This window comes from Hyperoodon ampullatus (genome assembly GCF_949752795.1).
Source record: "Hyperoodon ampullatus genome assembly, chromosome: 19".
In the NCBI taxonomy this organism is placed as follows: Eukaryota; Metazoa; Chordata; class Mammalia; order Artiodactyla; family Ziphiidae; genus Hyperoodon; species Hyperoodon ampullatus.
In genome coordinates this window covers 2,890,113-2,917,851 of record NC_136932.1, presented here as the reverse complement: position 1 = coordinate 2,917,851, position 27,739 = coordinate 2,890,113, and the positions used below count along the sequence as shown (strand labels likewise).

The 27,739-nt window shown below is 41.2% G+C and overlaps 1 protein-coding gene across 1 annotated transcript; it reads right to left on the bottom strand.

Moving 5' to 3' along the window:
- Nucleotides 1-306: 306 nt before the first annotated feature.
- On the bottom strand, nt 307-13,354 carry ZNF652 (zinc finger protein 652; the record flags this gene model as incomplete). The annotated part of the gene is made up of 5 exons (XM_079726127.1): nt 307-818; nt 8,438-8,582; nt 9,048-9,163; nt 9,523-9,670; nt 12,452-13,354. The coding sequence occupies 5 exons, from the start codon at nt 13,352-13,354 to the stop codon at nt 307-309; spliced, it is 1,824 nt and encodes a 607-aa protein (XP_079582253.1).
- Between the last annotated feature and the right edge of the window lie 14,385 nt (nt 13,355-27,739).

The window sequence follows — 27,739 nt, the reverse complement described above, 5'->3', positions numbered from 1 at the left end:
CCTCATCAGCTGATATGAAATTATAAAATTCCACAAGTCTGAGTATTTGAAATTTATAAAAGTCACCAGAAAATGCAAGCAAATTGGGCTTTAGTTCGGTGGTTCCCTGGTTCGACAGTTCCCTCCGTGAGCTCAGGGTCTTCTCGTCCACTCCCTCGGATGTGCTGATTCACCAAGACAATGACAAAGCTCTTGGTGGAGGCTGAGGAGAGTCTGACAGCTACAGAAACGCTCAACAACCCCCACTCTGCAAACTCACACCGGGGCACGGAACTCTCGTGGAGAACACATTTAAGGAGATGGATGTTAGTGATGCTGGGCTGAGCTGTTCTTCTCTGCCAGGTGCCGCAGAAAGGTGTCCTCACCCTGGCCCCTGTTATTTAAAGGCTCACTCTTAAAGAGAGCTGGAGGTGGGGGGAGGTGAGGGACCGGGGGGATAGGAAGGTGGTGTGGGTGGTGAGGGTGTGCGTGGATGTGAAGGTGCGAGAAGGGGTGAGGCATGGGCCGAGGGGTTAGCGTGCTGACGGGGTTCATGCTGATGGGAGGGGCGGGGCTCGTGGGGGTGCTCCCCACAGAAGGAACCGGGGTGGCCGGGGAGGTTGTGAGTGGGATCTGGACAGCAGGCGGCACGTTCACGGGGCTGGTCACCCGAAAGCACTTCTCCTTGTGGGCCTTAAGCATGTTGGAGAAGCGGAACCGCTGGCCGCACACATCACACGGATAGGGCTTCTCGCCTGTATGAGTTCTGCGGTGCCTCTTCATGTTGGGGCGGCTGGTGAAGCTTTTGCCACAGATTTCACAGATAAAGGGTTTCTCTCCTGAGACGAACACAGACACAAAAACAGGATTAACACACTAGGTGGCAAGTGTGTGCTCCAGCTATTCCTCGTACTAAACAAGGAGGTTTCCACTCCTCTCCCTTACGGCATATTATATTCTAACAGTCATAAAAGAGTTCCCCAAAGTCGGGACTTAACAAAAAAGAGCAGATACAACTTCAAACTTACTTACAACCTACCATCTGGGCTTGCTTAAAAGAACAAAAAAGGCTTCTACAGTAGTGATCTTCCACATCCTACAGGAAGAAGTGTTCAAATGGCCTTCCTGTGTTCCAGGGAACCAAGCCCACAGACGAATCTCTGCCTCTAAGCACAGGCGAGCTGATCTGTGAGCAATTTCTGACATTCCAACCCAGAGTAGGACTTTGCTGAAAATGTCTTGTGGAGTACCTAAGTCTCCGCACGTCTACTCGAACATAATCCTTAGAATGCGGCTTACGCTTTGCTATTTGGGGAAATTCTGGACTGACTCACCCTACAACACAGATTTCGCACCACAGTGTTTCTCTGCAGGCGGCTCTCCATTACGTGGGGCTGTCTGCACACCTGAAGAGCGCTCAGTGGTCCTGGCGCCAGACTACTTATACGCCCCCAAGAAATTCTGACCATCAAGAATGTCCCCAACACCATTTCCAAATGCCCATGGGTGTGGGGAGGGTTGAGCGGCAGGCTACCCTTCTTGGTGGGGAACCGCTGGGAAAATGAGCCAAAAAGGAAACAAAACCCCCTAGTTCTAAGTGCCCCTAGTTCTAAGGGCACTTAGGGAGGAAATTAGGTTTGGGTTCTAAGGGCTTAATTTTTAAACTTCCTAACTTTCCTTTGGACTTACTGCTTAGTTCTATGCTATGTCTGCCTGCCTCTCTCCCTAGGCCACAAGGAGAAACAAAATGATGTCTGAACATACAGGTCCATGGTCACTTCATCCAGAATGCTGTGGTGTGGTGTGGAATACCTGTCTCCATGTGCTTCAGCGACCATGTGCTTTGTATTTATCAATTCCTTCACCAATGCTCAGTGTATGTCGCTTGTATCTCTACTGTAGCTCCTGCTACAAGAGTTTGCTCTCACTTCAATTATGACTCCCTTTGTTTCCAACAGGTGTCCTTATTCTACTCGGTATAAATAAGAGCTGTTGTGTACGGAGTCTCACTGTGTGCTTGGCACTGTTCTAATCACTTGACACCTTATTAACCTCTGGTGATCCTCACAGCCTTAGGAGGTAGGTACGCTATTATCCCTATTTTACTGATGAGGAAATTAAGAAACTTGCTGGAGGTTCTACAGCCAGTGGAGAGGCAGGAGTTAAAACTCTGCAGTCTGGCGCCAGACACGTAAAACAACGGCGCTTTACGCCTCAACGTCTTGTGCATTCCTGAACACACAAAGGAATGTTGTTTTCTTACTGTTTTCCTCCACTTTGGGACTCCTTCTAACACTACGAGCAAACGCTTCTTTATCCATATTGTAGTCCTTATTTCTTCTCTCTGCCTTTGAAAACTGACATCTCCTGTTGCCTCCTTCCATGGAAGCCAGACTTTCCCTCACTTCCCATGAGAGACTGAATCGAAGCGTCAGGAGGGATCAGTTTTCTCCATAGCTACCAGTACTATTTGCTGACTATAGTATCTCTTTTATCTTCCTACCTTTCATTATTCAATCACTGCCACTGCCAGGCTCATCACTGTGATTCATACTCATCTTTCTAGATAAATTCTGTACTGGCTTGTGTTCCTTCCTTTTAATCCATTTCCTCCAATTAAAAACTTCAAATTCTATGTTAAATGGAATTGATTAGATCAGTTGCGGTATACCCATCTAATGGAGAGTGCCATTAAAAACAATATTATAAAAGTGTAGAAATGTAGTTATTAACATGAAAATCTATAATCTATTACCTATAGTCTATTAAGTAAAACAAGCAAGTTATGAACACGTATGCATGGTATTATCCATTTTTAATGAAAAATATGTGTAGGAACATACGGAAAGAAACACAACAAATGCTACCAGTGATCATCTTTAGACAACGGGATTATGAGTGAAATTTTACTCTATTTTGTATGCTTATATGTACTTCCTGTTTTCTAAAATAAACACAATTTACTTGTATAATAAAATGTTTTAAAAGCACACCTGTCCGATAACCTACCAATGCCCTTGACCCCTTCCTCCTTGACTCTCCCATTCCTAACAGCCATGCGGAACCAGAGCCAAAGGACCTAATGTTTGAATTGTTAGTCTAATACAAGCAAACATTCTCCACTTAATTCACTAGTCACTTCCTAGGTTCACTAGACACTTTATTCATTGACAGTTTCCTTAATGTATGGACATGTAACTTTCTGTTAGGTGCTCAAACCTGGATCCAGTCCTGGATCTCTCTCACCATCCATCTCTCATTTGTAGTCTTCTAGGCTATAATGATTTGCCGCAGAAAGACTAAAAACTATTAGAACTGGCCTACCATAAATCCATGTATTCAAATTTAAATGGGTCCTTTTAACTACTTAATAATCTTTTATCCATTTCTTGATGTCCTAGCAAATTTTCCACATTTGTTATTCCAGACATAAACCCACAATCCCACCCAACTCTAACTCTCATTATTCATTAGGCCCCATCTCCTAACTGTGCTAATGACTGATGATAAGGTTTCCCTGAAACCTCAAGGTAAGATTACAATGAGGCTGAAACAAGGAAACATCGAAATGTAACATCTGAAATCAACCACCTGCACAATGTCCCACTTTAAGGAAGTGCTAGTAAATGGGTGGCTGGAGGAGGTACTAACAGCTAAGTCCATCAAGGTAACTAGAAAGCGCACATGTCAATACATCTTATGATGTAACCTAACTGTTACATACAGATAAAGCTAACCTAATTCTAAGAAACAGTATTGTAATGAGTCTGAAGAATGCACGTAATAAATGAAGACAGAATCTGCAGGGAAGATAGAAAGAGCAAGAATTTGGCTAGTCAGCTGTCTTTTGAACTTTCAAAGGAAAACGTGATCTGGCCGATGAACACAAGCATCCCAGTCTGCTTATGAATATCCTTGAGCAGCATCAGAAATCTGTATATCTATATATCTGGCCTACCGTAACATTACAGTCGTTCACCTGGATGACTGCAGTATCCACCTGACTGGTTTCACCATCTCTATTCTTGCTCCCCACCCTCCAATCCACTCTCCACACTGTAGCCGGAGCGACCTTTCAGATGTGTCACGTTCTGCTTCAAACCACTGAAGACCGTCCCACTGGCCTCAGAAGAAAGCTCAGACTTTTCTACAGGCTTATTCTGTGATGCGGCACTTGCTCGCTGCTCTCCAGGGTCATGTCTTCTTATACTCCCTGCCTCCCCTCCTCCCCCAATCCATCAAGCTCTAACCAACTTCATGTACTTGTACTTACTGTGCTCTCACCACCAAACCACTGTTATGCCTTGCCTGTCTATCACCCCAACGTGACTATAAGCTCTGTGAATCTAGGGACTGTTTCAGTCTTGTTCGCTACAGTAGCCCCGTTTAGTAGATTCTTAATTAATATTTATAAATAAATATTAGTTAATTCTAGGACATGCATTTCCCCCACAATATTTACATCTGTGAAACTGACATATACCATAACAATTGGTGACGTGTCATTCTTGAATCTGCAGCATTTTCTTAGCGATACATGAATGAGGTTTGTCTTAAAACTGATGGCTTCTTGGATTCCATGAAGGATGGCACTCACAATTAAGATCATTCGATTACCTTCCTTTGCTGTAATTTTCTGTCCCTGATGATCTTGTGATTATAATTTAGCTTCTAATATAAATTTATTTTAGGCAAAGAATATTCAGACCAAAGAACATAAGAGTTCGGAATCACTGGTCACTCAGGCTTTTCACTGTGAATTAGCAACTTTATTTATATATTTTTAAGATTATTTAGCACAGATCAATCCCTCTGACCCTCATCTGCTTGGGTACACTGACAAATTCTGGAAGCTGAGAACCAGACTCTGGGATGGTGCTTTTTGCCCTCATGATGTCCTGTGTATCCCTCCATTTTATTACTTGCTTCATTAAATTTGTATCAGAATAATTAAGTATGTGTTTCTGGAGTCAGACTGCCTTGGACAAGTTCTTTACTCTCTGAGCCTCATCTGAAAAATGAAGATAATAATAATAGGTTATTGCGATAAGTTAGAAATTCGAGGAAAGTGCTTAGAACAGTATTTGGTACATGGTAGACATTCAGTGCATTTTAGTGCTGCTATTATTATCATCATCATCATCATCATCACTATCACTGGACTGTAAGCTCCTTGAGGGCAAAAAACAGGTCTTAATTCATCCTGTATCCCTCGGCACTTAGCACTGTGCCTGGTACAAAGAGAATCAACGATTATTCTATGTTGAACTCACCCCAAGTCCACACCATCCCAGGAAACCCTGCCTGAGGGCTGGTCGGCTTCCCTAGATAAGATCTACCTCACTTCTCTTTAACTGCAAAGAAACAGCCCAATCAATGTCAGTTCCTGCAATGGCCTTAACCCCCACCAAAACATACTCTAAATGTGGTTTCATCCAGCCTTAAAAGAGCTCTCCCTTTTCTTCTTTAAAAGCTAACCCCTCTGGGATCCTTTCAGGTACTATTGTAATCCTTATTTAGTACCAAGGAACCAGAGGCCTACAGGGGCTGCATAATTCACTTAAGGTCACACTGCTAGTGGGTGGCAGAGCCAGGCTTGTCCAACTCCACCATCCAGCGCCTTCCCAGTGCGAGCATTACAAACAATACTAAAAGGCAGATGCAAACCAGGACAAGAATTTTAATATCGGTGTTAAACAAGGTCCCATATACATAAATATATACAGAGAGCTATATATATAAAGAGCTATCATAAACAATAAGAAAAAGCCAAACACTGCGGTGGCAAGATGAATACAGAAAAGGCACAAGCAATTCAGAAAAGAAAATATACTGATACCCAACAAGCATATGAAAAAAAATGTTCAATCTTACTTAGCAATTAAGTGCACATTAACACAGTAAGAAACCATTTTTCACCTATTAGTTCAACAATGATTTTATTTAGCATTGGATAGGGTTGGGAAAATGGGTATTTTCATGCACAGCTGGTAAGAGTATATGTGGATGGCTATTTTGCAACACATACCACCAAGTCTTAAAACTATACACATCCCTTTGCCCTAATAATCCCATCTCTAGGAATTTATCCTAAGTAAATAATCATGGATGTGTTAGCCACAAAGTTGTTTGTCACAGTATTATTTATAACAGTAGAAAAATTGGAAATAGAAATAATCTAAATGTCCAATAGGGAACTGGCTAAATAAAATGGAGATAACATCCTTAACAGGAGCACTGTAAAGGTTATACTGATTAAATGAGATAATGTATGTAAAGTATTTAAGATAGTGCTCAGCATATATGTGCATAATAAATGATGGCTATTATTACAGCAAATTTATAAGAAGGACTATTACACAACCATTAAAATGACATTACTGTTAATGACATAATACAGTAAAATAAAAAGCAGGTTGTAACAGAGCGTAAAGACCCAACTTTTGTTTTATTACTATATACATGAACGTATAAACACTCATGCTTAGTATCTATATGTATATTAAGAAACTATAGAATTAAAAAAATATGTGCTAAAATGTTAACAGTAGTCATCTCTCATTGGTAAGATTATAGATCATTTCAATTTTCATATTTTCTAATATACTTTAATAAGTATGTACTACTACTTTTAATGAGAAAAATAAAAACTTAAGTGAATTTAGGCGGCTGTGCTCCTTTAGAAGAAACAGGGAATGTTCAGCTTGCCTATTTGGTCAAAGAAGAATACTTAACATAAAGTGTTATTCAACTTATACATTAATCACAAAATGTACACTTCAGTTTCATATTATGGACATTTAAGGGCCTGAAGAAAGAAAGAAGGACAAAGGGGAAAGAAGAAAGAGTAAGAAACGCAGAAGGAGAAGGAGAGGGGGGTACCCGGGAGGAAGAAGCGCAGGGAGACGGGCAGGAAAGAGGAGGTGAGCGCAGAGGCTTAAGTGGTGGAGGTTCCTTCCAATCTTGCGACAAACATTTACTGGGCATCTACCATGTGCCAAGCACAGTGTGTGAATGTGACACAGCTTCTGCCTTCAAAAAAACTTATTTTCTGTCTAGTTCCATAGATTCCTGCTGAATTAACAAAAGACTGCACCCTAAAGGCGACTCAGAACTAAGAGCCTATCCAAGAGCCACCAGATTTTAAGAGGAGAATTTGTTAAAATACTCTGATATATCCTGCTATCCACTTAGGCCTCAAGGTTATCACTACCTTTTGAGATGTAATTTACTTAAACTTCTCTCATGGCTCTTCCTCTAGCTTATTCCTTGAAATCAGAGGTCCTGCTCTGAATGGGAAAGAAGTCCACCAGGCAGGTGTTTTTCTTTGGACTTAATAGAGATGGGAACTACAGAGGCCCAGCTATGGGCAGAATTTCCTCACTAAGGCTAAGCAAGATAAAGGCTAAGCAAGATAATCTTTTGTGGTTCTTTCTAGCTCTGCTACTCTGTAGGCTAACAGAACCTAGAATCCTGTGATTAGATTTTATTAGAAACTTGAAATATGTTTCACACTGTTCAATTTGTGCAAAGACAGCTAATTCCAGAGCGTCAAGATGAGACAGACGTACAATGCCCCAGTGTTTACAGGGGGCTATTATTCTAACCAGCTTCCTGGAGGCTGTGTGATCCAATGCTTTCAAGACTCAAATCTACGCTATGAAGCATATACCTCTGAAAACACAATGTAGTTAAAATACTACTTAAAGTCATTTGATGGATGTGTTCGTAAAAAGTAGTGAATTGTGGTAAATAAAATCCAATCAAACTTTAAGAATATTGAGAGAGTATCCTATTAAAAACGATGTCCTCAGGGACTTCCCTGATGGTGCAGTGGATAAGAATCCATCTGCCAATTCAGGGGACACAGGTTTGAGCCCTGGTCCAGGAAGATCCCACATGCCATGGGGCAACTCAGCCCGCGTGCCACAACTACTGAAGCCCGTGCGCCTAGAGCCCGTGCTCCGCAACAAGAGAAGCCACTGCAATAAGAAGCCCGCACACCACAAAAGAGTAGCCCCCACTCATGGCAACTAGAGAAAGCCTGCACGCAGCAATGAAGACCTAACACAGCCAAAAAGTAAATAAATAAATAAACCCAAAAAAACAATGGCCTCCATTTTTTAAAGACCCAGAACCCTTTCCTTAGAAAAATAACATACACACATATGCAAAACAAGTTTCATACAATTTCAGGAGATCCTGTGTCCCAAATAAAGGGTCTACCATCTTGAAGGAACCCACAGTTAAAAGGCACTAACAATCCTTTTTTAAATAAATAAAATTATGAAAGCCTAACTTTTCAGTATTATAAATTTGTATTTTTATCAGGTTTATTTAAAGCGGAATTTGCACTTAGAATGCAGACTCGTGGCTTAGAATTTTAAGTAAACAGACTCACAGGTGATCATTAACAAGTGCTTGAGACATATCTGTACCTTTCCCAAGAAATTCTTACCAGTGTGTGTTTTCATGTGTTCGTCGAAGTACTGCTTCATGTTGAAATCCTTGCCACACCACTGGCACATGAACTGTTTGTGCCCAATGTGGATGCTCATGTGGGAGCGTAGCTGGTACTTGTACTGAAACCTTTCGTCACAGTTCTGCATTGGACACAGTGGAGATTTTTGAATGCCAAGCATAGCAGCTTTACCTGCGCCCACCCTACATAGCCTGAGATTAGGTATATTTTTCATACTCAAAATAGAACCTGCTTGTGTCAACTATTTGGCTCTGCTATATTTCTTTAGCTGAGTTATAATAAAAGGGAAAATTTCCCAAATAATTATCCCTGAAGTATATCTAACTTCTCTGAATTACTGGGAAAAGTAAAATGACTCGTCACGTGTTAGTCCCAGACTTAACCTCATCTAAGTGAGTTAACTCTGTGTTAAAAAGGACCGCTCTCTATCCAGCAGTGAGATAACACAACGCTCAGAGCATGGGTCTGATGGCTCTGTGGAAACGCAGCCTTGTGCCTTGCACGAGGCACACCTCTCTCCCACGGCTCACCACGTACACATAAGCCAGCCCCCATGCCTGGGCCCGGTGGGCAGCACATGCCTTACCTCGCATCTGAAGGGCTTCTCTCCAGAGTGCTGCAAGGAGTGCACCTTCAGTGACATACTGCGTTTGAATGACTTTCCACAGGTTTCGCAGGTAAACGGCATGTCTTTCGTGTGTGCTGCAACACAGAATGCACTTATACTCAGAAACGGTCCACCAAAAGGCTCAAATGGGAAAAGAGATATGTCCTACTGTAAGGTGGTCATGCCATCTTAATTGATTATTCTCTAAACTGTGAGGCTTTACCGGCAAAGTTCTGAAGGAAAAAATAACAATGTTGAAAAGAAACCTGGGTGTGGAAGACTCTACCATCCAATTTGGTGATGCTTACTGAAGACATGTTGTATTTAGTTTCAACAAGTCAAAACTGATTCAAATAAGGCAGTTCCTCATATCCTGCCCAATCCAAAGTATAAAACACACCAAAGAACAAGGGTAAATTATAGGTGTACGAGAAAAGCAACAGAAAAAACTTACCAACCATGTGTTTCCGTACATGAGCCATGGTATAGAATTTCTTCTCACAAATTTCACAGGAAAATTTCTTTTCTGCGTATCCATGGACGATCTTGATATGTTCATGAAGGGACCAGAGTTTCTTGAATGATTTATTACAGGAAACACACTGAGCAGGATAAACAGAAATAATCTTTATTTATAGGAGCTTCCAGAAAGCCACACCTGCTGACTGGCAGCTGAAATGGGTGTGCTTTATTATTATTATAATGATTTTTTGGCCAAGCTGCACAGCTTGCAGGATCTTAGTTCTCCTGACCAGGGACTGACTGAACCTGGGACACGGCAGTGAAAGTGCCAGTCCTAACCACTGGACCACCAGAGAAGTCCCATGAAATGGGTGTGCTTTAGATTCGTGGCACAGGCCAGAATCCAAACAAATCCACAGAGTCCAGATTCCAACACCAACATTCTTATGTTCCATCTTCCAAGATGAATTTTTTTCTTTTTTTTTTGCAGTACGCAGGCCTCTCACTGCTGTGGCCTCTCCCGTCGCGGAGCACAGGCTCCGGACGCGCAGGCCCAGCGGCCATGGCTCACGGGCCCAGCCGCTCCGCGGCATGTGGGATCCTCCCGGACTGGGGCAAGAACCCGTGTCCCCTGCATCGGCAGGCGGACTCTCAACCACTGCGCCACCAGGGAAGCCCCAAGATGAATTTTTTTAGAGACACTTTGGGAGTATGAAGACAACGGCAAAAAGTAAGGCAAAAAGGAAGTTCCACTAATGTCAAAGAACTGACTGCTTTTATCGAATTAGCATTATACCTTTGAAAAGAACCTTCAAGTGTTTTTTTTTTTATATATGGATTACCAAGAGCAGCTGTTTCCTACACATGGGTTACTATGCAGTTAATACGTGTTTACCAGAGAATACAAACTAATTTTAAATTAACATAAATAAAAACAAGATAAAGCATACATTAATGGTTATATATCTGTAGAAGTATAACAATGTTTCTGTAGCTTAGAGAATGCATTTGGAGCCTTCATTGACACAAATTATTGAGATTTTATTATATCTTCCCAAATCGAATTTTCTCTATTAAACATTTCCCCCTGGCAGAGTTTAATATGACCCCTCGGCTGTTGGTCTCATCCTCCCCTTTCCCGGGGAGCCCAGCTCCAGATCTCTCACATAGGCATCTGTAGGAGACACAGGCGTTCCTGCCTAGTTCCCTGTATTATGCATCATCACTAGTCTAGGCTATCATAACATGTACCAAAATAAAATACTTCTGGTTAAAAACAATATTAGGAAGTTCTAGGTAACCATCAGACTCTGGGATGCTGAAGGGAGCAAGCTGTTATTCACTGTAAATAAAGATCTCTGAACACATTATCCCTTCAGGAAACAAAGAAGAGTCACAAAGATAAGCCTCTGGCTGGATACTGCTCGAGAGAAGGACCCACAACTCCTATAGGCACAGTTTTAATTTTTACTTGTTTCCAGGTCATCAGGATTAGAAATGCAAAAAGAGTTCTTTTAGCAGAATCCACAAAACCTAAATACAAGTGTAAATGAAATTATGGTGAGGAATAGTGAAGAAAGTCACACAAAAAAAGGATTTATTAAATGTTTTCTGTACCTAATGAAGCAAATTTAAGTAAAAAAAACCCAAAAAACTATATAAACATCAAGATCAAGATATACCTTTTTCAGCAACGAATCATTACAGAATTAAGTTTGACCCCTAGGGTGCAGCACAGCATTGCACTCCTTTTGGCCTGAACTGTTGCAACCAATTCAGAACCAGGCCCTGGGCACCAGCAGTTATTGGAGGGTAGGCACCATGATTCAGTCTTCTTTTATTTACCAAGCGTGTCAGAGATCAAGTCACAACTGACGAATCAAAAAGCAGTGAATTTTTAGCAAATATAATTTATACTTTTAAAAAAACCTCTTTAAAGTAAAGCAATGATCTTGGTTGTCGATTAAAAGCAAGAAAGAAACGTGAAAAATAAGGAGCGCTCCAAATCAAGAGTATTCCAAGAAACACACTGAAACAAAACAATTTCATCTTCTAAAAGAAGTTTAGCTTAAATATAGTACAAGAAATTTCTATTTTACATATCTTTTGGAGACATTAATAGACTTACCTTTTATGAATATTCATTAATATGCATTCACATGTGCAAACCAACATAGCTCAACATAATATAATTCACTCAACATGATATCATTAGCACACTTCTTAACCTATCACAAGATAGTCCTTTCAAGGACTAGCCCGGTTTGAATACCATGTTTTGTTACCTTAACAATACTGCACAGTAGCATTATATGACCCTACTGCCAGGTGGGCAACATTTTCAACCAGCTCAGCCTCGTTTAAAGTCTGCATATTCCCATGGGCTCAGCCTCTTGACAAATTTAGTGTTGTCATCTCTCCACTGGTAAAAGCAAACTCACTCCTGGAGATCTTCCATTTCCACCAGTCTGAGTCATTATGGTTTCTGTCCCCATCAGCTGCACTAGCATCTGGCATCCTTTCAAACCTTAGAAAAGGACCTCTCTCTACTCCTGACCTTGACTTGATATCTCCCACCTTGACAGAGAAGATGCCAGAATGAATCATATTACATGTCTTACAAGAGTAAATCTCAGTGCAAGGTCGGTGTTGACTTTACCTCCTTGTCAATCACCTATAACAGATCCCCCTTCCAATGTACCTGGGTTCCCACTAGTCCAGCGTCAGTTACATTTAATGCTTTTGAAAGAAACTGTTAAGGCTGCTTTTGAAAAGACCAAAGCAGGGGCTTTTAAAACGATAAATTGGTGAAAACTGTCCCTTCAGCCTCTATTGTATTTATTCTCTCGGGCAGATACCAGGTGAGTGTGAACAGCCAGGTTCTATCCTGGAAAGTTTGCCCTCTTGGTGATGAAACCTACCTGAATATTTTTTTCACAGTCTGTTTGCTGGTGAAGGGAGAGCTCACTTTCCAGGACAAACTTCTTGCCACACTTATCACAAATCTGCATGCGCCTATGAGTAACGTTCATGTGCTTCTCCAGGTACCAGCGAGTATTAAACACCCTGGGGCACTTCTCACAGGTCAGAGTCTCTTTCTCTTCACACTTAGCTTTCTGGGCTGGCGCTCTGGGCTCCTTCGCAGCCCGCTTCTTACGCTTAGGTGGCTCTACACTCTTCCTACGACCTCTCGTAGCTCTGGGAGTAGGGGAAGTGGCAGCTGCGGCAACAGAGGCAGCTCTCCTCGTTCTCCTTTGGGTAACGCTGACTTTCTCCACTATCTTCTCCTTTTTCTTCTGCCTTTCGTTTTCTCCATAGTCATTACTGTCATCCGTGGCCTCTTCCTCACTCTCTTCCTCTTCCTCCTCACTGCTTGTCTTAAGAACAGGAGTCTCTTTGGACTGAGAAGAGACACCCTTTTCCCCTGTAGACACATTTAATGTTTGATTATTAAGGTTTACCTCCACTATGATCTGCTCCCTTTTGTAGGAGACTTCCTCCTCCTCCTCCTCCTCTGTGTCCTCAGAATTCTCCCGGTCTTCTTTAACAGCATGCACGTCAGACACGGCTCTCGTCTCCCTGAAATATGGCTGCTCCTCTGTGTCATGGAGATGTGGTTTGCTCATCTTGGTGTCCACTAACACGGAATAAGGACTTCCTGATTCCCTTTTGTACACTTTGGTGGACAGGTCAAGCTCCTGGTTGGCACCATGATAAAAGGTAGACGGCACTTGACCACGGCGGCTATCTTCTTGTGCCATCCCTGCTACATGCACAGCACAGTTTTCAACCAGCTCCTGACAAGAACTGACTGTGTGGCTCATTGGTAAGTGGCCTACTTTATTAAGCAGTTCAGACTATAGAGAAATAGCTTTAAAACAAGGTAATTATTAAGACTCAAATCTTTTTCCATCCACAAAGAATCACTCAAATGAAAAAAAAGGTATTCCTGGAACCTGTGTGCAATTCTTCCAGTGTTGCAGCACCAAAGCATAAGTCAAAAGGTTTGGTATTATGGCAAGAGCACAGCACTAGTGATTTTTCTTTTGAAGAAAGCTGCAAACGACGTGGAGCATCTTATCTGCAAAGAGAAAAAAGATCAGATATCTCTTATTTTCTTCTCATAGCATGCACTGACATCATACAACAAACGTATCTTACAATGATTAAACTCTTTATATATACAATTCTTTATCCTGCTTAAATGGTTCAATGTGGGCCATCATTTTACTGGATTACATGAATTCAACAAACATTCTGTTAGAATGTAAATTCTAAGACAGCAGGAGTTTACCTGTCCAGTTCACTGAGGTATTCGTACAGCTTAGCACAGTGACTACCAGCACTTAGTAGGTGTTCAGTGTATATTTGATGACTAAGTGAATATCTGTTTTTGCATAGCATTCATTATCCTGGACGTACTGACATGGCAGAATATATGGACTGTGTCCCCAGGGACTTTACAGTCCAGTTACACAATATGTGTTGTCCATGAAACATGTAAGGACCTTATGCTGGCTGGTTTTCTTTTCAGTATCACTCACCACCATCCACCACAGTGAGAGCTCATGGAACAAAGGTAGTAGTGGGCTAGGCACTGTGGACTAGGAAAATAAAGCAGCTAACTGACAACTACAGAAGAGAGAGAAATGTAACCGGCCTTAAATAATTTATAATCTAGGTATAGATATCATTGTTTTCAGGTTTCTTAGAGTAATTTCAAAGTTGCTAAGTATTTTTTTTTCAATTTTTTTTTTTTTTGCTTTATAACAAATTTAATCAGTTATACATATACATATGTTCCCATATCCCCTCCCTTTTGCGTCTCCCTCCCTCCCTCCCTATCCCACCCCTCCAGGCGGTCACAAAAGTTGCTAAGTATTTTTAAATTTGTTCTATGCATAGCTCTCTAGATCCACTCAATACGCAAGTGATTTTTCATGTGTCAGTTGCACAAATTCTAAGAAACAGTAACCATAAGGTTGATATGGTTCCAAGAAAAATAAAACCATCCATTAACAAAAAAAGATGAGGGCTTCCCTGGTGGCGCAGTGGTTGGGAGTCCGCCTGCCGATGCAGGGCACACGGGTTCGTGCCCCGCTCCGGGAGGATCCCACATGCCGCGGAGCGGCTGGGCCCGTGAGCCATGGCCGCTGAGCCTGCGCGTCCGGAGCCTGTGCTCCGCAACGGGAGGGGCCACGGCGGTGAGAGGCCCGCGTGCCGCAAAAAAAAAAAAAAAAAGATGAGAAAGGCACATAATTTGCTTTGTGACATACCTCACGTTGCTGCTTAGCCAACCACCTAACCTCTGAGTCATATGAATATCACTGCAAGCACATACTCTATCTAATTGACAAAAGGAAGGAAACTAGTATTTACTGAACACCTGCTATGTGCACAGAATTGTAAAGGTTCTCATTATTTATTATTTTTAGTTAATATTCACTACAAAACTTTGGGGTTGATTGTTAAACTTATTTTAAATTTTTTATCAAAGTAATCACTCAGAAAAATCATACATTGTTTTACAAGTCAAATAGACTGCAAGGTTTATAAACAAGCAGCCATCCTCTGCCTGCTCCATCCCATCTGAGTCCCATACCTGAGACAAAAGCATTCCTTTTAGCTGTTCCTCCTTCCCTTCCCCTTGTAGTCTTCTTCTTTTATTTTTCATTTATTACTTGTAAAAATTTTTTAATTTAATTTTATTTTTTATACAGCAGGTCCTTATTAGTCATCCATTTTTTTTTTTAGTCATCCATTTTATACACATCAGTGTATACATGTCAATCCCAATCTCCCAATTCATCACACCACCACCCTCACCCCCCGCCGCTTTCCCCTCTTGGTGTCCATACGTTTGTTCTCTGCATCTGTGCCTCAATTTCCGCCCTGCAAACCGGTTCATCTGTACCATTTTTTAGGTTCCACATCTATGCGTTAATATACGCTATTTGTTTTTCTCTTTCTGACTTACTTCACTCTGTATGATAGTCTCTAGATCGATCCACGTCTCTACAAATGACCCAGTTTCGTTCCTTTTTATGGTTGAGTAATATTCCATTGTATGTACCACATCTTCTTTATCCATTCGTCTGTTGATGGGCATTTAGGTTGCTTCCATGACCTGGCTATTGTAAATAGTGCTGCAATGAACATTGGGGTGCATGTGTCTTTTTGAATTGTGGTTTTCTTTGGGTATATGCCCAGTAGTGGGATTGGTGGATCATATGGTAATTCTATTTTTAGTTTTTTAAGGAACCTCCATACTGTTCTCCACAGTGGCTGTATCAGTTTATATTCCCACCAACAGTGCAAGAGGGTTCCCTTTTCTCCACACCCTCTCCAGCATTTGGTTGTTTGTAGATTTTCTGATGATGCCCATTCTAACTGGTGTGAGGTGATACCTCATTGGTTTTGATTTGCATTTCCCCAATAATTAGTGATGTTGAGCAGCTTTTCATGTGCTTCTTGGCCATCTGTATGTCTTCTTTGGAGAAATGTCTATTTAGGTCTTCTGCCCATTTTTGGATTGGGTTGTTTGTTTTTTTAATATTGAGCTGCATGAGCTGTTTATATATTTTGGAGATTAATCCTTTGTCCATTGATTCGTTTGCAAATATTTTCTCCCATTCTGAAGGTTGTCTTTTCGTCTTGTTTATGGTTTCCTTTGCTGTGCAAAAGCTTTGAAGTTTCATTAGGTCCCATTTGTTTATTTTTGTTTTTATTTCCATTACTCTAGGAGGTGGATCAAAAAAGATCTTGCTGTCATTTATGTCAAAGAATGTTATTCCTATGTTTTCCTCTAAGAGCTTTATAGTGTCCGGTCTTACATTTAGGTCTCTAATCCATTTTGAGTTTATTTTTATGTACGGTGTTAGGGAGTGTTCTAATTTCATTCTTTTACATGTAGCTGTCCAGTTTTCCCAGCACCACTTACTGAAGAGACTGTCTTTTCTCCATTGTATATCCTTGCCTCCTTTGTCATAGATTAGTTGACCATAGGTGCGTGGGTTTATCTCTGGGCTTTCTATCTTGTTCCATTGATCTATATTTCTGTTCTTGTGCCAGTACCATATTGTCTTGATTACTGTAGCTTTGTAGTATAGTCTGAAGTCAAGGAGTCTGATTCCTCCAGCTCCATCTTTTTCCCTTAAGACTGCTTTGGCCATTCGGGGTCTTTTGTATCTCCATACAAATTTTAAGATTTTTTATTCTAGTTCTGTAAAAAATGCCATTGGTAATTTGATAGGGATTGCATTGAATCTGCAGATTGCTTTGGGTAGTATAGTCATTTTCACAATACTGATGCTTCCAATACAAGAACATGGTATATCTCTCCATCTGTTGGTATCATCTTTAATTTCTTTCATCAGTGTCTTATAGTTTTCTGCATACAGGTCGTTTGACTCCCTAGGTGGGTTTATTCTTTTTTTAATTTATTTATTTTTATTTTTGGCTGCGTTGGGTCTTTGTTGCTGTGTGTGGGCTTCTCACTGCAGTGGCTTCTCTGGTTGCGGAGCACAGGCTCTAGGCGCGTGGGCTTCAGTAGTTGTGGCACGCGGGCTCAGTAGTTGTGGCCCGCGAGCTCTAGAGCGCAAGCTCAGTAGTTGTGGCGCATGGACTTAGTTGCTCCGTGGCATGTGGGATCTTCCTGGGCCAGGGCTCAAACCCATGCCCCTGCATTGGCAGGCGGATTCTTAACCACTGTGCCACCAGGGAAGCCCCGGTAGGTTTATTCTTAGGTATTTTATTCTTTTTGTTGCAATGGTAAATGGGAGTGTTTCCTTAATTTCTCTTTCAGATTTTTCATCATTAGTGTATAGGAATGCAAGAGATTTCTGTGCATTAATTTTGTATCCTGCTACTTTACCAAACTCATTGATTAGCTCTAGTAGTTTTATGGTGGCATCTTTAGGATTCTCTATGTATAGTATCATGTCATCTGCAAACAGTGACAGTTTTACTTCTTCTTTTCCAATTTGTATTCCTTTTATTTCTTTTTCTTCTCTGATTGCCGTGGCTAGGACTTCCAAAACTATGTTGAATGATAGTCATGAGAGTGAACATCCTTGTCTTGTTCCTGATCTTAGAGGAAATGCTTTCAGTTTTTCACCATTGAGAATGATGTTTGCTGTGGGTTTGTCGTATATGGCCTTTATTATGTTGAGGTAGGTTCCCTCTATGCCCACTTTCTGGAGAGTTTTTTATCATAAATGGGTGTTGAATTTTGTCAAAAGCTTTTTCTGCATCTTTTGAGATGATCATATAGTTTTTATTCTTCAATTTGTTAATACGGTTTATCACATTGATTGATTTGCATATATTGAAGAAACCTTGCATCCCTGGGATAAATCCCACTTGATCATGGCGTATGATCCTTTTAATGTGTTGTTGGATTCTGTTTGCTAGTATTTTGTTGAGGATTTTTGCACCTATATTCATCAGTGATATTGGTCTGTAATTTTCTTTTTTTGTAGTATCTTTGGCTGGTTTTGGTTTCAGGGTGATGGTGGCCTCATAGAATGTGTTTGGGAGTGTTCATTCCTCTGAAATTTTTTGGAAGAGTTTGAGAAGGATGGGTGTTAGCTCGTCTCTAAATGTTTGATAGAATTCACCTGTGAAGCCATCTGGTCCTGGTCTTTTGTTTGTTGGAAATTTTTTAATCACAGTTTCAATTTCATTACTTGTGATTGGTCTGTTCATATTTTCTGTTTCTTCCTGGTTCAGTCTTGGAAGGTTATGCCTTTCTAAGAATTTGCCCATTTCTTCCAGGTCGTCCATTTTATTGGCATAGAGTTGCTTGTAGCAGTCTCTTAGGATGCTTTGTATTTCTGCGGTGTCTGTTGTAACTTCTCCTTTTTCATTTCTAATTTTATTGATTTGAGTCCTCTTCCTCTTTTTCTTGATGAGTCTGGCTAATGGCTTATCAATTTTGTTTATCTTCTCAAAGAACCTATTTTTAGTTTCATTGATCTTTGCTATTGTTTTCTTTGTTTCTATTTCATTTATTTATGCTCTGATCTTTATGATTTCTTTCCTTCTGCTAACTTTGGGTTTTGTTTGTTCTTCTTTCTCTACTTCCTTTAGGTGCAAGGTTAGATTGTTTATTTGAGATTTTTCTTGTTTCTTGAGGTAGGCTTGTATAGCTATAAACTTCTTAGAACTGCTTTTGCTGCATCCCATAGGTTTTGAATCATCATGCTTTCATTGTCATTTGTCGCTAGGCATTTTTTGATTTCCTCTTTGATTTCTTCAGTGATCTCTTGGTTATTCAGTAACATATTGTTTAGCCTCCATGTGTTTGTGTTTTTTACGTTTTTTTCCCCTGTAACTCATCTTTTTAAAAAAATTAATTTATTTTTTTGGCTGCCTTGAGTCTTTGTTGCTGCACGCGGGCTTTCTCTAGTTGCGGCAAGTGGGGGCTACTCTTAGTTGCGGTTCACGGGCTTCTCATTGGGTGGCTTCTCTTGTTGCAGAGCATGGGCTTTAGGCACATGGGCTTCAGCAGTTGTGGCACTCGGGCTCAGTAGTTGTGCCTCGCGGGCTCCAGAGTGCAGGCTCCGTAGTTGTGGCGCATGGGCTTAGTTGCTCCACGGCATGTGGGATCTTCCCAGACCAGGGCTCGAACCCGTGTCCCCTGCACTGTCAGGCAGATTCCTAACCACTGCGCCACCAGGGAAGCTCTGTAATTCATTTCGAATCTCATAGCATTGTGGTCAGAAAAAGTGCTTGATATGATTTCAATTTTCTTAAATTTACTGTGGCTTGATTTGTGACCCAAGATGTGATCTATCCTGGAGAATGTTCCATGCACACTTGATAAGAAAGTGTAATCTGCTGTTTTTGGACAGAATGTCCTATAAATATCAATTAAATCTGTCTGGTCTGTTGTGTCATTTAAAGCTTCTGTTTCCTTATTTATTTTCATTTTGGATGATCTATTGGTGTAAGTAAGGTGTTAAAGTTCCCCACTATTACTGTGTTACTGTCGATTTCCTCTTTTATAGCTGTTAGCAGTTTCCTTATGTATTGAGGTGCTCCTATGTTGGGTGCATATATATTTATAATTGTTATACCTTCTTCTTGGATTGATCCCTTGACCATTATGTAGTGTCCTTCCTTGTCTCTTGTAATGTTCTTTATTTTAAAGTCTATTTTATCTGATATGAGTATTGCTACTCCAGCTTTCTTTTGATATCCATTTGCATGGAGTATCTTTTTTCATCCCTCACTTTCAGTCTGTATGCATCCCTAGGTCTGAAGTGGGTCTCCTGTAGACAGCATATAGATGGGTCTTGTTTTTGTATCCATTCAGCAAGCCCGTGTCTTTTGGTTGGAGCACTTAATCCATTCACGTTTAAGGTAATTATCAATATGTATGTTCCTATTACCATTTTCTTAATTGTTTTGTGTTTGTTTTTGTAGGTCCTTTTCTTCTCTTGTGTTTCCCACTTAGAGAAGTTCCTTTAGCATTTGTTGTAGAGCTGGTTTGGTGGTGCTGAATTCTCTTAGCTTTAGCGTGTCTGTAAAGCTTTTGATTTCTCCATTGAATCTGAATGAGATCCTTGCCCGGTAGAGTAATCTTGGTTGTAGGTTCTTCCCTTTCATCACTTTAAGTATATCATGCCGCTCCCTTCTGGCTTGTAGAGTTTCTGCTGAGAAATCAGCTGCTAACCTTATGGTAGTTCCCTTGTATGTTGTCATTTTTCCCTTGCTGCTTTCAATAATTTTTCTTTGTTTTTAATTTTTGCCTGTTTGATTACTATGTGTCTCAGCATGTTTCTCCCAGGGTTTATCCTGTATGGGACTCTCTGCACTTCCTGGACTTGGGTGGCTATTTCTTTTCCCATGTTAGAGAAGTTTTCGACTGTAATCTCTTCAAATATTTTCTTGGGTCCTTTCTCTCTCTCTTCTCCTTCTGGGACCCCTATAATGCGAATGTTGTTGCTTTTATTGTTGTCCCAGAGGTCTCTTAGGCTGTCTTCATTTCTTTTCATTCTTTTTTCTTTTTTCTTTTTTTTTTTTATGTCTTCTTTTTTATTTTTTTGCTTTATAACAAATTTAATCAGTTATACATATACATATGTTCCCATATCCCCTCCCTTTTGCGTCTCCCTCCCACCCTCCCTATCCCACCCCTCCAGGCGGTCACAAAGCACCGAGCTGATCTCCCTGTGCTATGCGGCTGCTTCCCACTAGCTATCTATCTTACGTTTGGTAGTGTATATATGTCCATGCCGCTCTTTCACTTTGTCACAGCTTACCCTTCCCCCTCCCCATATCCTCAAGTCCATTCTCTAGTAGGTCTGTGTCTTTATTCCTGTCTTACCCCCATGTTCTTCATGACATTTTTTTTTTCTTAAATTCCATATATATGTGTCAGCATACAGTATTTGTCTTTCTCTTTCTGACTTACTTCACTCTGTATGACAGACTCTAGGTCCATCCACCTCATTACAAATAGCTCAATTTCATTTCTTTTTATGGCTGAGTAATATTCCATTGTATATATGTGCCACATCTTCTTTACCCATTCATCCGATGATGGACACTTAGGTTGTTTCCATCTCTGGGCTACTGTAAATAGGGCTGCTATGAACATTTTGGTACATGTCTCTTTTTGAATTATGGTTTTCTCAGGGTATATACCCAGTAGTGGGATTGCTGGGTCATATGGTAGTTCTATTTGTAGTTTCTTAAGGAACCTCCATACCGTTCTCCATAGTGGCTGTACCAATTCACATTCCCACCAGCAGTGCAAGAGTGTTCCCTTTTTTCCACACCCTCTCCAGCATTTATTGTTTCTAGATTTTTTGATGATGGCCATTCTGACTGGTGTGAGATGATATCTCATTGTAGTTTTGATTTGCATTTCTCTAATGAGTAAAGATGTTGAGCATCCTTTCATGTGTTTGTTGGCAGTCTGTATATCTTCTGTGGAGAAATGTCTATTTAGGTCTTCTGCCCATTTTTGGATTGGGCTGTTTGTTTTTTTGTTATTGAGCTGCATGAGCTGCTTATAAATTTTGGAGATTAATCCTTTGTCAGTTGCTTCATTTGCGAATATTTTCTCCCATTCTGAGGGTTGTCTTTTGGTCTTGTTTATGGTTTCCTTTGCTGTGCAAAAGCTTTGAAGTTTCATTAGGTCCCATGTGTTTATTTTTGTCTTTATTTCCATTTCTCTAGGAGGTGGGTCAAAAAGGATCTTGCTGTGATTTATGTCATAGAGTGTTCTGCCTATGTTTTCCTCTAAGAGTTTGATAGTGTCTGGCCTTACATTTAGGTCTTTAATCCATTTTGAGCCTATTTTTGTGTATGGTGTTAGGGAGTGATCTAATCTCATACTTTTACATGTCCCTATCCAGTTTTCCCAGCACCACTTATTGAAGAGACTGTCCTTTCTCCACTGTACATTCCTGCCTCCTTTCTTTTCCCATGTTAGGGAAGTTTTCGACTGTAATCTCTTCAAGTATTTTCTTGGGTCCTTTCTCTCTCTCTTCTCCTTCTGGGACCCCTATAATGCGAATGTTGCTGCTTTTAATGTTGTCCCAGAGGTCTCTTAGGCTGTCTTCATTTCTTTTCATTCTTTTTTCTTTATGCTGTTCCGCAGCAGTGAATTCCACCATTCTGTCTTCCAGGTCACTTATCCGTTCTTCTGCCTCAGTTACTCCACTATTGATTCCGTCTAGTGTATTTTTCATTTCAGTTATTGTATTGTTCATCTGTTTGTTCTTTAATTCTTCTAGGTCCTTGTTAAACGTTTCTTGCATCTTCTCGATCTTTGACTCCATTCTTTTTCCGAGGTCCTGGATCATCTTCACTATCATTATTCTGAATTCTTTTTCTGGAGGGTTGCCTATCTCCACTTCATTTAGTTGTTTTTCTGGGGTTTTATCTTGTTCCTTCATCTGGTACATAGCCCTTTGCCTTTTCATCTTGTCTATCTTTCTGTGAATGTGGTTTTTGTTCCACAGGCTGCAGGACTGTAGTTCTTCTTGCTTCTGCTATCTGCCCTCTGGTGGATGAGGCTATCTAAGAGGCTTGTGCAAGTTTCCTGATGGGAGGGACTGGTGGTGGGTAGAGCTGACTGTTGCTCTGGTGGGCAGAGCTCAGTAAAACTTTAATCTGCTTGACTGCTGATGGGTGGGGCTGGGTTCCCTCCCTGTTGGTTGTTTGGCCCGAGGCAACCCAACACTGGAGCCTACCTGGGCTCTTTGGTGGGGCTAATGGTGGACTCTGGGAAGGCTCATGCCAAGGAGTACTTCCCAGAACTTCTGCTGCCAGTGTCCTTGTCCCCACGGTGAGCCACAGCCACCCACCGCCTCTGCAGGAGACCCTCCAACACTAGCAGGTAGGTCTGGTTCAGACCCCCCTGGGGTCACTGCTCCTTCCCCTGGGTCCTGATGTGCACACTACTTTGTGTGTGCCCTCCAAGAGTGGAGTCTCTGTTTCCCCCAGTCCTATCGAAGTCCTGCAATCAAATCCCACTAGACTTCAAAGTGTGATTCTCTAGGAATTCCTCCTCCCATTGCCAGACCCCCAGGTTGGGAACTCTGACATGGGGCTCAGAACCTTCACTCCAGTGGGTGGACTTCTGTGGTATAAGTGTTCTCCAGTCTGTGAGTCACCCACCCAGCAGTTATGCGATTTAACTGTGATTGCGCCCCTCCTACCGTCTCATTGTGGCTTCTCCTTTGTCTTTGGATGTGGGGTATCTTTTTTGGTGAGTTCCAGTGCCTTCCTGTCAATGATTGTCCAGCAGCTAGTTGTGATTCTGGTGTTCTTGCAAGAGGGAGTGAGAGCACGTCCTTCTACTCCGCCATCTTGGTTCCTAATCCCCTTCCCCTTGTATTTACTTTCATATTTCTAAACAATTTGATTATATTTCCTTTTTTTTTTGTGGGATCTTAGTTCCCCGACCAGGGACTGAACCTGGGCCCTCAGCAGTGAAAGTGCCGAGTCTTAACCACTGGACCACCATGGAAGTCCCTGTGATTGTATTTCTATTTCTTGACTTTTTTTTTTCAATTTTAGATAATACCACTTGTCTCCCACTATAGTATTCTTACCTTATTGCTCCCAACTCTCCCTTCATCCTCCCCATATAGTTGTATCACTTTTTTGTTAAGTCAGTATTTATTGCTTACACTATTATGACTATAATACGTAATTCACAACTATTTCTATCATTCCTCTGCTATTGTCTCTCTTCCATTTTCTCTCCTTATGGATTTATTCTTTTTTTGTGTGTGGTACGCGGGCCTCTCACTGCTGTGGCCTCTCCCATTGCGGAGCACAGGCTCCGGACGTGCAGGCCCAGCGGCCATGGCTCATGGGCCCAGCCGCTCCGCAGCATGTGGGATCTTTCCGGACCGGGGCACGAACCCGTGTCCCCTGCCTCAGCAGGCGGATTCTCAACCACTTCGCCACCAGGGAAGCCCGATCTATTCTTTTAAAAAAAATGTTTAGGGAATTCCTTGGCAGTCCGATGGTTAGGACTCTGTGCTTTCACTGCCGAGGGCCTAGCTTCAGTCTCTGGTTGGGGAACTAAGATCATACAAGCCGCGTGGTGTGGCCAAATCAATCAATTAATTAATTATAAAAAATTATTTTACTTTCATTTTAGTAGAATTTCAGAAAGAAATGGTGATAAATGCCACCATGTTTTACTTGACATCCAAATAGATATATTTATACTTTTTTGTATTTATAAAAGAGGAAATTATGCCTCTGAGAGTTCAAATTATTTGTCTAAGATCACCAATCTATTAAATGACAGAAGCAATGTTTGACTCCAGGCCTGCCTGACTCCAAAGCTCATGGTCTATTTCTACTATGACAAATGACATTCCAAAATAATTAAAACTCAATTATTCCTGTAACCACATACTTTTTGCATCAGTTTTGTACCTTGCATTTTAAGTAGGAAAATCATAGTAGCTTTATTTTGTATTGCCCAAACTTCTGACCTGTGGAAATAATGCAAACTACTACAAGTATCAGTAAATAAACTTACCCACATTAATTATCTCAAATTAAGCAAGGGGGGAGAGACAGTAAAATTCAATTAACCAGAAAAAGATAGGAATAAAACAAAATCATGAAGACAAAGAAAAATAAATGAAAGGATATCCTCTGGGGTAGTGGTCAATTTGTTCTTTTGAAATACCCCTGACCCTCGGCCTTCTGGGCACATGACAGACTTGCACTTTCTGACCCTGCCCCCTCCCCTGTAGTTGGGTGGGGCTGTGTGACTATTTCCAGCCAGTACAGCTGAGTAGAAGTGATACATGGAAGAGCAATATGAGACCCTCCAGACCTCTCTTCCCTCTGAGACAGGGACCAGCAATCCTTAAGGTGATGACTGCTATGACTGCTATCATCCTGGGACACTAAGTAACAAAATGACCCACAGGATATGCATAATGCTGTGGATCTTTAAATTTTTTTGTTTTTTATTTAATTTGAAAGAGAGCATGTTTTCAAAGCCACGGAGATTTTTTTTTTTTTAATACATCTTTACTGGAGTATAATTGCTTCAGAATGCTGTTAGGTGTTAGTTTCTGTCGTACAACAAAGTGAATCAGCCATATGCATACATATCCCCGTATCCCCTCCCTCTTGCGTCTCCCTCCCACCCTCCCTATCCCACCCCTCTAGGTGGTCGAAAAGCACTGAGCTGATCTCCCTGTGCTACGCGGCTGCTTCCCACTACAAAGCCACTGAGATCTTGTGTTGTTTACTACTGCAGCATAACCTGGTCTCTCCTAGCTGATACAGGTGGAATCCAGAAGTGTGGTGCTGCCTCACCAAAAAACCTAAAGTATATGGTGAAGGCTTAGGAGCTGGGTAGAAGGAGGCAAGGAAGAAGTTATCAGAGGCTAAAAGGAGAGCAGCTCCTATCGCACAGTGGTGAAGAGAGTTAATATGCCATAAAGACTGATAGCTCTAGTGGGAAAATGGACTATTAAAAGAGTGTGTTGGTTGCTCTTGGCTGTATTTGACAAATTATTATTTGAAAAGGATGAATTCAGAAAAGAATCAGTCAGTTTCCAATCATGAAAAAAGGAGTCCAGAAGGTCAGTGATTTGTAGGGTTAGAAGAAGCAAGTGCTTAACAGACAACTGAGAAGGTCTCTGAGCTACAAATGCTGATCAGAATTCAGTCTTGAGGCAAGGATCAAGTGAAAGTTTTGGCCTTCACAACCACTGATAAAACCTCCCAACTGATTAAGGTAGTGCTGAATAAAATAGCTTTTCTAAAAAGAGACTAAAGAGAGGTTCTCTTAGTCTGTTTTGCTACAAAGCACATTTCTTTGATGTGAATTAGTTCAAATGCTATTAGTAAATAGGGAAATGATGTCAATATAACACAGAAGTCACGTTGGTTTATACGAAATTTTCCTGTTGGAAGTGATCAGGAGAAAGCTTTCCCAAATTAAAAAGAAAGCTTTAGCAATATATGAAAACACTAAGAAAAAAGCTAAACATCCCATTTCTGTACCTTCCTTTAATGCAAGCTGTGGCTGGTTCAGCTGCTTCATGAACCACTGCACTTTCCACTTTATATCTGGTGAAGCTGAGGGTATATGTTTTTCCTCCTGTGTTTAAAAAAGAAAGAAAGTTTTTGATTGCTGAAGCATACACCATACCATAGATCAAATTTTTACTGTAATGAAATTGGTCTCTATTATACGTAAATGTCTTCAAGACCCCAAAATCTCAGAGGAGGAAACAAGCACCCAGGGGATTGAGTCTGTAAAGCTCCAACCAACTGATGCTGAGTGCATATGCCACTGGAGATTTAATATGCTACTGTTTTAATTTTAATTAATTTTGCTTTTATTAGTGCACTGGTTACAGTGTTCCACAGCTTTTGAGTGGTCTCCCCAATCCTGTTTTTCCCATAAGCCCTGTTTATTTTAGTGTGCAATTTTGCAGAATTCAGGAAAGCATATACGGCATTATGGCAGAAATACCTGTATTCAAAATTAAGTCAAGGAAGAAGTATGAGACCAATAATGCAGAGTTAGGCAGCAAATCTATGAAGTATGGTTAGAAAAGACTGGTGGACGTGGCTAGGGCACATGGAGCTGACTGGAAACAAATAAGTAAAAATCCAACTAAGTTTTTGAGAGTTATACTGCCAAAACGACCACCAGCCTGGGCTTGAGAGCCTATGGCTATTCAAACCTTCTTAAAATAATCTTTGGGTTCCCAAACATCTATGGCAGGAAGTGGACTAAGAAAGCTGTTCATCCCCTTAAAGGGGTATATTCCTCATTGTCCACTTGGGATACAGCCAAGGAACATAATAGGAAAAAAAGGAGGAGGAGGTCCAACAAGATGGAGCTAGGGGAGCAAAGAAAGAACAGACAAGTGAGCTAAGGAACCAAGTCAGGATCTCTTCAAGAACATTACCCATCCCTGGAGGGGTCCTCTCAATGACTGCTCAGAGGAATTGCAGAATTTGCTGCAGTCCACTGACTGCTATATGTCTCCTGTTCTTCCCCCTTTCAAATGGGAGTGTTTATCTTTATCATCCTGTCGCTAGTCACCACTGTATATTGTATGTGAGGGCAGCCAATCATTTGCCAATTTCTTTCATAAGTCTATGGATCAAAAAGAGCAACATCTGGGCCTGATGTAGAGACTACTATGTGCATTATCACCTCACGAACAGACCACCAGTCATCACATCCTTGCACCACTCAGAGATCCTGGACTTCAAGCTTGATGCCATGATTTGATAGGACCCTGGGGAGGAAGTGAGTGTATTTTGCCTGTGAGAGAGAGTAGATCGCACATCTGGTGACCAAAAGAATAGTGCTGTTTATTATATATTTTCAGCTGTCTCCCTGGCACCGGCAGTGTTGTGCTTCCTGGCCCTGCCTAGTTACATGGCACTACATGACTAGATCGGGCCATCATGTTGTGAAATAAGCAATGTGAATCACTTCTGAGCTAGTGAGAGACCCTCCAGACTTCATTTCCCTCTTAGCATGGTGACCAATAGTGTACAAGAAGGTGGTTGTTCCATCAGCCTGGATCACTGAGTGACACGAGCAGAGCTCCCCTGCTGATCTATCATGGCCATGTAGTGAGAAACAAATGTTTCATTGTTTAAGCCACCTAGATTGGGAGGTGGTTTGTTGCTGCAGCATAACCTAGCTAATGCAGTTCTTTATGAATATGTATATGTATTAC